This window comes from Silene latifolia, chromosome 9 (genome assembly GCF_048544455.1).
Source record: "Silene latifolia isolate original U9 population chromosome 9, ASM4854445v1, whole genome shotgun sequence".
Classification (NCBI taxonomy): Eukaryota; Viridiplantae; Streptophyta; class Magnoliopsida; order Caryophyllales; family Caryophyllaceae; genus Silene; species Silene latifolia.
The window spans coordinates 184,672,016-184,685,086 of NC_133534.1; the positions used below are offsets into that span (position 1 = coordinate 184,672,016).

At 38.7% G+C, this 13,071-nt stretch overlaps 1 protein-coding gene across 1 annotated transcript; it reads right to left on the reverse strand.

Annotated features, from left to right (window-relative positions):
* Window positions 1–6,543: 6,543 nt before the first annotated feature.
* LOC141601978 (uncharacterized) lies at window positions 6,544–11,113 on the reverse strand. Its single transcript, XM_074422286.1, has 3 exons — window positions 9,949–11,113; window positions 9,582–9,839; window positions 6,544–9,506 (listed from the first exon to the last, which is right to left on the reverse strand). The coding sequence occupies exons 1-3, from the start codon at window positions 11,111–11,113 to the stop codon at window positions 6,544–6,546; spliced, it is 4,386 nt and encodes a 1,461-aa protein (XP_074278387.1).
* Window positions 11,114–13,071: the final 1,958 nt, after the last annotated feature.

A 13,071-nucleotide genomic window follows, 5' to 3' on the forward strand; every position in this document is an offset into this window, starting at 1 on the left:
CAATAAGAGAAGGGTAGTATGCTAGGAGTCGGTCTACCGTGGCAGCTATCAGATCTTATACTATCATGAATACTAAGGCGATTAGACTATTGATAAGAAGAGCTATGGTCGTCACCTTTCGGTCCTTAAACCGCCCTAGAGCGTAAACAGCTTAACTTTCGCCCTCACTGCAATACCCTATTGTAATTAAGCAAGCCTTCCCTTCCAATCTTTCGATCTAGGTCGGGGTTAACTAAATTTATGGTCTCTTGCATGCATTCATTCGATAGGATAACGATTAAATTGCCTAATTCAATTCTTATCGCAGGGCTAATCTATTTAGTACAATTAAAACATGCTACCACGGCTTCCCTAGTCCTAACATACTAGGGGGAATTAGCTACTCATGGAAATAAGGGAAACAAACTTAAAGGAAATAAGAATAATAAACATTAAAAGGAGAGAAAGGAGGAAAGAATTACTGAATTAAAGAGATCCGGAAAATGAACAAAAGTAACAGTAGCAATAGCCGAACCAGAGAGAAAAGGAACGAAATAAAAAGTGTGTGTTCGGGGGTTTACATCGACATACTGACTCCTTATTTATAAGAAAATAAGGTTTATTAAACCTAATGACGGAATTAAACCTAAAAAGCCCAGCCCGTAGCAAAATCCACTCGATCGAGCACTTAAGGCTCTCGATCGAGTGATATTCCTTAGCATTCCTCTCGATCGAGAACAATTCCTCTCGATCCAGAACTTCTTTCCCTTTAATCACTCGATCGAGTAGAAGTAGCTCTCGATCGAGCAAATGGGCTCTCGATCGAACAGAAGTAGTCCTCGATCGAGCACTTCTCAGCGCGTAATTCCTGCTTCGCGCACCAAACTTCAAACGGCTGCCATTTCTTCGTTACTTGGGCAAACAGGGCGTGGTTGGTGGCGTTGGAAAGCTAAAAAGACAAACTTTCATCTCCAATTGGAATCACCTGAATATCTGTTGTAGAACTCGAGATATGGCTCTTACAACCAGGAACTAGCAAACTGAAGCACTCTCTTGGCTCGCCTAACTTCCTTACTCCAATGCGCATCTCAAAATAGCTTCATTCCCGCTCCAAATTCACTCTTCCTCCAAATGCATGCTAAAAGGATGGTAAAAGGCTTGATTTCACTACTTTTGGGTTCATTCCTGCAAATAAGACAAAACAACCCAAAGTAGCATATTCGGGGCATTTCGTAGCATAAAACCACGATAAAAGCATATAAATACGTGCATAAAATAGACCAATAAGACTATATAAAATGCACGTATCAAATCTCCCCAAACCAAACCTTTACTCGTCCCCGAGTAAACTAAAATGCAAATAAAGGAACGGAAAAAGATAACTCAGAGCTAGCTACAAATGCCCACTTAAGCCAATTTAATGCAAGCAAACTAACACCTATAGCAAATAGTCAAACGCAAACGAGTTGTAAGATGTTTATAAATAAAGCTGAACCGTCGACCTTGCAAGACCTTTAATAATGGACTCTCACGGGTCACTCTTCTCTCATGAAGCAAAGGGTGAACATATATATGTAAGAGAGAAAGAAAAATAGTCGCTCACCTAGACTACGACCCACATAAACATGCATGCAACTAATATGACAGACAATTCTAGCTACCGTATATACATTCCAACCAAACAAGGTCCTGTCACAGCCGAGGGCTTACAAAAATATGGTAAAGTGAGGCAATGGGTAAGAAAAGGCAAAACATTTATGGGAATGTGGAGGTATAGGCGGCCAAGCTAGTACCTAACAAAACCATATGAAACAAATCCAATTCTCAACTCAATTATGAAATAAGCACAATGCCCTTCATTTGGCATAAAACTCACCAAACCAAACCAAACATACTCCTCAAATAATGTAAGATAGAACATAGGAGTAGAAACCGTCAACTAACAACATCTTTTTTTTCTTTTCGATTTTTTTTCTATTTTTTTTTTTTACTCACGGTTTCTTGTTTTCTTCTTTTTCGAATTCTTTTTTTTTCTTTTTCACGTCATTTTTTTTCCATCATCCTCCTTTTCTTCATAAAATACCAACTCCGATTCAATAGAATATGCGCCAATATTTGATACAATGAAATATATACCGCAAAACAACAATCTAAACTAGCTTGACAAGGCAGGCTAAATTTGGATGTAGCTAAAGGGTCAACTGGCAAATTTGGCTAATGTGGAGTTAAATGGGTAAAAATGAAAGAAAGGGAAAATGTAAGCACCTCCCTGCATGTGACACCAACCACTAACCCGAATGTATGACGGCAAAAAGCAATTGAATTTCATATATGTGCAAATTGATGAACATGCTATGCAAGGAGTAACTACTCACAATCCTACATGAAACTGGTCATAAATGACACCAGTTTATAAGGCTCTAAATCTTAGAAATTATAAGTAGGTTGCCAAAATTTCAGGTCAAGTCTATTCGTTCAGCTAAATTTAAACATTAACTCGTAGATATGCAATAAGACAAAGCTAATAAGATAATTAATTCAATGCAAGGCTTAAGCAAAAAGACAAATATAGAGCAATTTCATCATTGAAATCTACCGTTCCGACTCAACCTATATGCCAAATTAGACGTGAATTTTTTTGAATTTTAACAATTTTTCAAATTTTTATTGAATTTTGAATTTTTAACAAGAATAAACAACAATGCATGCTAAAAAAATAAACGTGATAACTGAAATGCAGTAAAACAATATGCATACACAGATATGGATGCATAACCTCCCCAAACCAAACTGTACAATGCCCCCATTGTACCCAAACATGGAAAGGAAATGCAAACTGAAGGAGAAGAGAGAGTAAATGCGGAAAAACTCACAAAATGCGCGAATAAGGGGACCTCCCCAAACCGACCATGAAATGGGAGGTTGCTAAGGGCCCAGGAAACCGTCTCAGGAAGCTAATCCAAGTCAATAGCACTCGATCAAGAGGAATAGTGGTCGATCGAGTGAGTGGGCATCCAAGAGCAGCTCGATCGAAAATAAACTAGGTCGATCGAGTGGTTTATTACTTTGCAGGTACTCGATCGAGTAGATATTAGCTCGATCGAGAGGATTTGGCAGCACAAGTGCTCGATCGAGTACAAAAGGTACTCGGTCGAGTACTTCTCATCGTATTTCTGCAAAAACGCAATAAGAACAGCCCGCAACTGACAAAAACAAGCATACCGAGATAGTCTATGGTATAAAAACCATTTATTACAACTGAAATAAAATAAAAAGCAAAATAAAATCGCCGGGTTGCCTCCCGGATAGCGCTAGCTTCGATCAGTCCCGGCTCGACCTTCTTTTCTTCGAGCCACTCAACTAATCACAATCAAAACAGCTCAAAGCGTGCAGCAACCTGTCAAATAGCTGCGCATGTGCTACACAACAGCATAAGTAGCACCAAAGTGGAATACAGAAATAGGAAATAAAAATATAAGACCGTTTAAGTCTAACAAATTTCCTATGAGCGCTCCTAAACTTATCCACAAAATAAAGGAGCGCGGGAGCGATCGTCAATACATTATGGTTTAAATTCAAATTAGCAATTTTGAGATGACATGTACGGTGAAAATCAGTTAAATTATATGTCCACATGGAAGGGGGTAAAGCATTAGAAGGACATGCGGGAATCGAGACGAGGTAATATACAAACAATAATAAAATTACCGTTTACTACCTCGGGTTGGTTGCTCTCAACGGAGGAATCACCGACAAAGGAATGTAATACCTCATCGTGCTAGGAGCAAATTCGACTCACCGCTTCTTCATCAACCTCCTCGAGTGGAATCCATCCCGTAGATCGCAGACTTCAAGTGTATCCGACTTATTTGTGAATAGGGAGGTTCACCGTAACCTTCATCATCGTCGACTCGTCATCCAAATCAAACCGAATGACGAACCAAAGCTCCCAATGGCCAACTCAGTCGATCGAGCAGAATAATCACTCGATCGACCAACTTCCTCCTGAATTCCACTCGATCGAGCAGCAATTTCACTCGATCGAGCTGTTTCTCCTGGAAAATCACTCGATCGACTAGTATAAGTCACTCGATCGAGTGATTCCTCCTGTACAGCGCTGAAATCCTCGTGTGGGGCAATGAAATGTGATAGAAACTCGTCGTCCGAGTCATAAAAGTCATCCTCAACATTGGGCAACACGGTTTTTTCATGGGAAAAACCGTTCTCGGCAAGGTATACCTCTTCTGGTTGCCAATTATCCGACTCAGCTGTTAACTGAGCAATTTTAGACTCACTCAATGATTTGAGCATCCGCACGTCTATCACTCTCTTGCCTCACTCGATCATAATTATGTATTTGAGATGCAAGTATCTCCATTAAAGACCTCGAGTTCGCAACCTCTTCTTCTTGTATCTCACCGCTAACCGAGCAATGTCGATTTCGAGCTTTTCAAGTCACGAAGAAGTGCGTCTATCATGATCTTGCCTCTCTCGGTCACGATCTTGCAATTGAGATGCAAGTGTCTGCAGTAAGGATTTCAGCTCCGCAATCTCTTCTTCTTGTATATCAGGAGGATCTTGTTGCGGTGGCCATTGATAGGGTGGATGTGGCGGCACAACTACACCGCATTGTGCTCGGCAGAACCACATCTCCGTGAGATCACCTAGGTTGTTCCATATAATGGGACATCGGTGATGGGTCAAAGGTACTCAAGCCTTCCCTTTGATTGTCTTTCACCTAGAACTGTCTAGGTAGTACCTGTAAGGCCTATCAAAACAAAGACTCAAGGAAAAAGATCAGAACGGCCTCAAGGGAAAAATCCCCTGAGGCTAAAAACAGATAAAATTAAACAAATAAATAAATAGATTGCCTCCCCGGCAACGGCGCCAAAATTTGATGCGGTCGTTTCTACACCAAAAATAAAATACCTAGATTACGCTAATGTGAAGTCGGCGGTAAGTAGGGTCGATCTCACACGGGGAGGCGGTGTACTATCTATTTGTCTATTTATCTGTCTAAATGTCACTAATGGGGGTTTTGATTGATTGTTAACTGACTAGAAACTAAAGCGAGGGAAATGAATAAAATAAATTAACAATAAGAGAAGGGTAGTATGCTAGGAGTCGGTCTACCGTGGCAGCTATCAGATCTTATACTATCATGAATACTAAGGCGATTAGACTATTGATAAGAAGAGCTATGGTCGTCACCTTTCGGTCCTTAAACCGCCCTAGAGCGTAAACAGCTTAACCTTCGCCCTCACTGCAATACCCTATTGTAATTAAGCAAGCCTTCCCTTCCAATCTTTCGATCTAGGTCGGGGTTAACTAAATTTATGGTCTCCTGCATGCATTCATTCGACCGGATAACAGTTAAATTGTCTAATTCAATTCTTATCGCAGGGCTAATCTATTTAGTACAATTAAAACATGCTACCACGGCTTCCCTAATCCTAACATACTAGGGGGAATTAGCTACTCATGGAAATAAGGGAAACAAACTTAAAGGAAATAAGAATAATAAACATTAAAAGGAGAGAAAGGAGGAAAGAATTACTGAATTAAAGAGATCCGGAAAATGAACAAAAGTAACAGTAGCAATAGCCGAACCAGAGAGAAAATGAACGAAATAAAAAGTGTGTGTTCGGGGGTTTACATCGACATACTGACTCCTTATTTATAAGAAAATAAGGTTTATTAAACCTAATGACGGAATTAAACCTAAAAAGCCCAGCCCGTAGCAAAATCCACTCGATCGAGCACTTAAGGCTCTCGATCGAGTGATATTCCTTAGCATTCCTCTCGATCGAGAACAATTCCTCTCGATCCAGAACTTCTTTCCCTTCAATCACTCGATCGAGTAGAAGTAGCTCTCGATCGAGCAAATGGGCTCTCGATCGAACAGAAGTAGTCCTCGATCGAGCACTTCTCAGCGCGTAATTCCTGCTTCGCGCACCAAACTTCAAACGGCTGCCATTTCTTCGTTACTTGGGCAAACAGGGCGTGGTTGGTGGCGTTGGAAAGCTAAAAAGACAAACTTTCATCTCCAATTGGAATCACCTGAATATCTGTTGTAGAACTCGAGATATGGCTCTTACAAGCAGGAACTAGCAAATTGAAGCACTCTCTTGGCTCGCCTAACTTCCTTACTCCAATGCGCATCTCAAAATAGCTTCATTCCCGCTCCAAATTCACTCTTCCTCCAAATGCATGCTAAAAGGATGGTAAAAGGCTTGATTTCACTACTTTTGGGTTCATTCCTGCAAATAAGACAAAACAACCCAAAGTAGCATATTCGGGGCATTTCGTAGCATAAAACCACGATAAAAGCATATAAATACGTGCATAAAATAGACCAATAAGACTATATAAAATGCACGTATCATAAATGATAATTTAATATATCATGATAATAAAATTGGATATCAATCTCCATGGAATCTCACCCAATAAACATAAGTGATTATCTTTTTTTTTTTGGTGAAATGTAAGAAAATATTAAAACTCAAAAAGATATACAAGGATTTGTTCCAAGGAACAAAAGAGAGGAAGTTTAAAATACACTCATGTTACTAAACAACCCCATTTCCTCAACCACACACTATCCTGCGCAAATTTGGATTTGCAAACCTTACTCATAATTCTCGTCTTAGCTTCTGCTACTATCCTTTCAGCCAGTTTAGCAGGAGACGTGACCACTGCTTGCAATCTTGCACTATTTCTTTCCAACCAGATATGATAATGACAGGAGACCCAGAGCTGACAGTGCACTAGCTGCTTCAAGCCTTTCATTCTATTACCAGGTGATGCCAAAACTGCCATAGTAACATCAACCCTGAAACCACACCATTCCTCAACTGCCTGCAGAACTCTTTGACTGTATTCACATTGAAAAAACAGGTGATCTTGAGTTTCATCTGAATTTTCACAAATGCAGCAATGATGCTCTTGACAGAACCCAAAAGATGCAAGTTTGGCACGGGTATTAAGACCATTATTCATGGACACCCAGGTAATGAAGGAGTGTTTAGGGACATTCCATGTGTTCCATACAGCAGGGGCCCAGTTCTGAGGACCAGCTCTATGCCTTAACCATTCATAGAAATTTCTGATAGTGAACCCTTGAGCATCAGGCATCCATTGAGCCTCTACATAAGCATTCTTGACCAACTCTTTTACTTTGCAAATATTTTTCCAAGACCAAGCCACATCAGCAGGGGGGGCGTAGTCATGCCAGTTATTTCCTTTGATATGGACTTGATTAACCCACCTAATCCAAAGCCTATCAGCTTTGCTATATAACCAGTCTGCCAATTTTGCAACAGAAGCCATGTTCCAGATGATCGTTCTTTTAATTCCCAATCCACCTTCTTCTTTAGGTAAAGTTACCTTATCCCATCCCACAGATGGTACTCTATGGAAATCAGCTGTCCCAACCCATAGATAATTCCTGCAAACTGCCTCAATGCGTTTTACAACACATTTTGGGATAAGGAAAATTCCTGACCAATAGTTAGGTAGAGTATTCAGGACTGAGTTTATCAATACAAGCCTGCCTGCATATGACAACTTCTTGGCACCCAAGCTACGAATCCTGTTAACCATCTTCTCCACCAGGACATTACACTCAATTTTGGTCAATCTGGTAGCTTGAACAGGCACTCCCAGATATCTAAAAGGCATAGCACCCTCAGTAAAACCAGTGATTTGTCTTATATCATCCTTAACAGTTTGAGAGACTCCACTATAGTATACCTCAGACTTGGAGCTGTTCATGGTCAGCCCAGAGGCTTTTGAGAAAGAAAAAAAAGCTCTCATCAGCAACATTATGGATTGGACATTACCCTTGCAAAACATCAACAAGTCGCCTGCAAACATAAGGTGGTTCAACTTGATATTCTTGCAGAGAGGATGGTACTGGAATGGCCATCTATCAGTAGCATATTTTAACATTCTGGTTAAGTACTCCATACACAAGGCAAATATAAGGGGGGAAATGGGGTCACCTTGTCTTAGGCCTCGCTTACCTTGAAAGAAACCAAAGCAACTTCCATTTAAATTCAAAGAATAGGATGTGGATTGAATGCAGGTCATGACTTTTTGGGAAAAATTATCCGGGAAACCCATGCCTTCCAACAACTGAGCTACAAAACCCCACTCAACAGTGTCATAGGCCTTCTGGAGGTCAATTTTGAACAGGCATCTTGGTGACACTGCTTGTCTATTATACATTTTGACTAAGTCCTGGCATATCAGGATATTCTCAACAATGGATCTGCCTTTGATGAAACCTCCCTGGTTCTCACTAACCAGGTCTGGTAGCACTATAGATAGCCTATTGCATAGCAATTTGGAAATGACTTTGTATAGCAGGTTACAACAAGCTATGGGTCTAAACTGTTTCACAGATGTAGGTCTCTCACATTTAGGAATAAGAGTGATGGTGGTGGCATTAATCTGCTTAAGAAGCTTACCAGTCGAAAAGAAGTCTTGAATAGCATAGCACACATCATTTCCCACAATATCCCAGCTGTCCTTGAAGAATCCACTAGTGTATCTATCAGGACCTGGTGATTTGTCAATAGGTACCTGGAAGAAAGCTTCTTTAATCTCCTCTGTAGTGACTGGTTTATTCAGTATCTCCTTATGGACCTCAGTGCAACAATTACCAGTATTAATCACTTGCTGTCTAACATTATCAGTAATCTTTGAAGATCCTAGCAAATCCTGATAGTAATTTAGGAAAGCATCCTGAATGCTCTGACTGGTGGTACAGAGATTACCATGATGATCTTCAATCTGAGTCACTTTGTTAATAGAGCATCTCTTCTTAATGGCCCCATGGAAATAGGCAGTATTAGCATCACCATCCTCCAACCATTGTGTTTTAGCCTTCTGTCTAAGGTAACTTTGCCTGGCATCATTGAGTTCCTTAAAAGATTTCAGAGCTTTGATCTCCTCCTGGATAAGATCAGCATTAAGGGGATCATCTATCAAACCCTCCTGAATTTTCAACACTGCCTGTTCAGCAAGCATTGCAGCATTCTCTACATCTGAAAAACATTCCTTATTCAAATTTTTAAGTCTCCCCTTCAAAGCTTTCAGTTTCCTAGTGATACAGTACATGGGATATCCTTCATAAATCCTTTGCCACTCCTCTTGGACTGTAGTTAGGAAAGATGAGGCCTTACTCCACATATTAAAATATTTGAAGTTAGTTTTCCTAGTGACAGACAACTGGTTATCACTCACTACACAAGGGCAGTGATCAAAGTATCCAGCAGGATGGAAATGAGCAGTCAAATTAGGAAAACGTTGAAGCCAGTTCTGGTTAATTAAGAATCTGTCAAGTCTACTGTAAACCCTCGTCTGTGCCTCCTGTTTATTGGTCCATGTATAGAACGCACCAGTAGTGTGAATATCAGTCAGTTCACAAGTTGCCAGGCAGTCTATAAAATCATCCATATCACTCTGTTTTGTATTACCCCCAAGTCTCTCTATAGGGGTAATGACAGTGTTAAAATCACCTGCAACAACCCAAGCTCCAGTAACAGCACCATGAATAAGAATCAGTTTCTGTCATAAGTCTCTCCTCTCCAAACCATCATTAAAAGCATAGACGAGAGTAATATAGAATTGATCCTGAGAACATCTCTCAGTAACAAGAGCATGCACAAACTGAGCATCGTACTGTAGAACAAAGACATCAAATAACTCAGCCTTCCACAAAAGCCATACCCTACCTCCTTTGTGATAAGAAGCATTAGTAGTCACACTCCATCCATCAAGCATACTAGCAGACACACTTTGTGTTTTATTAGGATTAATTTTAGTTTCTAGTAGTCCAAAAAGACCAATACCTTTATTATGCAAAAACCATTTCACATTATTCTGTTTATTTACACTATTGAGACCACGCACATTCCAAAAACCGATATTATGCATTTATTTTGGGAGAATTGAGGTTACCATTTTGTCCAATGCCCACCTTTGGTGTGACTGGACCCTCTGCAGCTTCTCTATAAGATTTCTCAGGGGAGACTAGAGAAGTACTAGCACTCTCTCCGTTAACTGGTTGCTGAGTAACTATAATATTGAGGTTAGTGCTCTTATTTGAAGTGCTTACACTTCCTCCTATTTTCACTGGTTTCCAAACCTGAACTGTCTGCACTGGTTTTTTCTGTGGTTTCATGTCTTTTCGACAGTTAGAGACCTCATGTCCTATCCCCTTGCATTTAGTACAGACTGAAGGCTTCCACTCATACTCCACACTGAGGGCCACAATGTTACCATTCTCATCTTTAAATCTGATCTTGGATGGAAACTTGTTGCCCACTGTCAATTCAACCATTACTCTGGCATATCCCAGACGAGTTTTATCCATTGTGGCCTGGTCAGACTTCTGATATGCACCCACCAATCCTGCAATGGCAGGCAAACATTTGCCCCAAAACCTTAGAGGTAAATCATGGATGCGAATCCATGCAGGTACATCCTTAATGTTCCCTTTAGTTAATTCCACTTCAGCAGTCCAAGCTCTTACAATAAGAGGTTTGTTATCAAACATGAAGTGCCCTGCATTCAAGACTGCCTCCTTATCTGTAGCTTCTTTAAAACGTACCAAAACTATCCCATTTGGCATGAAGGACACTTTATCAATGTTATGTTTAGACCAAATACGTCTAAGGAAGGCATTCAATATCTCCCATGGAGGGTTTGCACCTAACACAAAACAATAAATGGCATTATTCCAGTACTCTACCTCATCCTGTGTATCCTCTTTGGAGAATTGAAGGAGACCTTCATCAGTATCCACTTCATCGTCATGAATAACTTTTTTCTTTCCACGTTGTGTAATCCACAGAGGATTCTCCTTGTCCAAATCATCTTGAGTTGTGTCAACTTCAACCACTTCAGGCGTGTCAGTAACATCTGTCACCTCTAAATCATCATCAAAATTAAGTCCAGGGACACCATTCACTTCCTGCATGCTCTTCGTTTTCACAACATCATCCTCAGTAGGTCCACGTTGCTTTACATTATGTTGTTGTTTCACGTGTTTTCCAGCAGATTTCAACACAGGCATCCTCCTAGCATGCTTTGATTTCGTTTTACTTGAAGAATTACGTGCCATATTGTTGAAATTCAAGCAGAAATTAATGCCCTAGTCGAAGAAATTAATGACTGTGTAGGGTTCATCTCTCTCTCTCTATATGGTAGTTACTGCGAGAATCAAAACCATCTACTATTTTGTGGAGTAAGTGTGCTAAATCTTGGGTGATTATATCTTCAAATTGGTATATTCCCATAATATATCTTGACAACTCATATAAAATTATATTCTTATTTCAAAAGATAATATTATATGATTAATAATGAACCTACATTAGTAAGCACACATTTAAATTTACAGAATAAAAATGCACAAGAGTAATCACTATATATATGAATTTTTCATTCGCAAATCGCAATAGATTTTGCTTAGTACGATCTTAAGTTAAGACCTTATCACAACTTCCTTTTTATTTTAATAATATTTTTTAAAACAGTTGCGAATGTAGTCTTAACATAACACGGTTAGCATGTTTATGATCCACAAATTATAACGCAGTGTCCAAAAAATAAGCGTAAAGAATCCAATGGAACGGGGAAAGAATGAATAAAATTAACCCTAAAATATGGAGTCGTATTTATGATTATATAAGCACCTTAGATTGATTTCTTTTTAAAAAAAAAGAAAATTATGTGTTGATGCCTACAACAACGATTAATCTCTTAGTCGAGGATTCCCACCGAAGAATAAGTGGGTATAATATGATTGAATGCACTTGGGGAAAACTTCGTAATGAAATTGAAAAATGTTTCAAATATTCTAAAATATAAATCATGAAACCTTCTTTATTCTAAGAGCTTATTTGGATTTTATTCTAATTGTGTTATTAGTCACCAACTCATTCGGTTATATTTATCCCTGACAAAATTGAGGTTACATATAAAAGAAACTTCAATTTTCTGTGCAAACAAAAGAATGAAGAAGACGCTATTGAGAGTGTGTTTACATTTGGTTAATAACTGAGGCACAATTGTGTTTGTATTAAGTTTGGCATCGCTATCTACCATCAGTAATAATAAACAAAATCAAAGACTATGTTTATTCAATTTGGGTTTGTGGATAAGTTCCCTATAAGGTTCAATTTTAATTTCTAATAAACCTAATAATAATATTCAAGGCTAAACGAGATAACAATGTGAAGATTATGTAGTTTAAAATGTTATTAAGATAAGCCCAATAAAATCCTCTCATTTATAAATTACGCTGTTAAGGTGGTACGATTAATAACAATCTTATTTATAATCAACAATGACTTACATTTTGAGTAATTGTTACCGGAAAATACGATTTATATGATAACACGAAATTAGGTAGACGAATAAGAAAATGGTTTTTCTATGTTGTACCTTTATGTTTCTTCGAATTCTACATGATACCCCTCACTTTTAAAAACATGAATAGTATCCTAACACTTAGTAAATAATTCTTAAAATACGTACCCAAATAACTAAAAGTCGGGTTTTCAAATAGTTAAATTTTGTAAAGAAAATATGTTTACGATTGAGTAAACGATATTTATATTAATGGCATGACAAATTATTGTCGAAATATCAACAAAACGTGCATACAAATACACTTTTTGAAAGAGACAGAGTAGCGCATTTTGGGTATTTTGAGAGGTTTTTATCAAATTGAGAGGTTTTTATCAAATTCGAAAAAGCACGAGAGTACCATGTAAAAAAAACCAATAAAATGAATTTAAAGCATGTATATCCATAAAACAATATCTAATTCTGTAACACGGGGTTGACATGTCGGGATAAAGAAGGGCCATTACAATTTGAGACAAAATTCTAAATGAGTCGAGTAGGCAGATGAACATTGATCTATTGAAAAACAATTGTTTGTTAAATACATTTAAGAAATATTTTTGGAAAAGGGGTTTAAACTGTAATACCCGTCCTTTTAGGGACGCGTTGACCGACGTTGACTGACCTTAGACATTGATCTTGACCTTGGGAAACTTTACGGGCGATGTC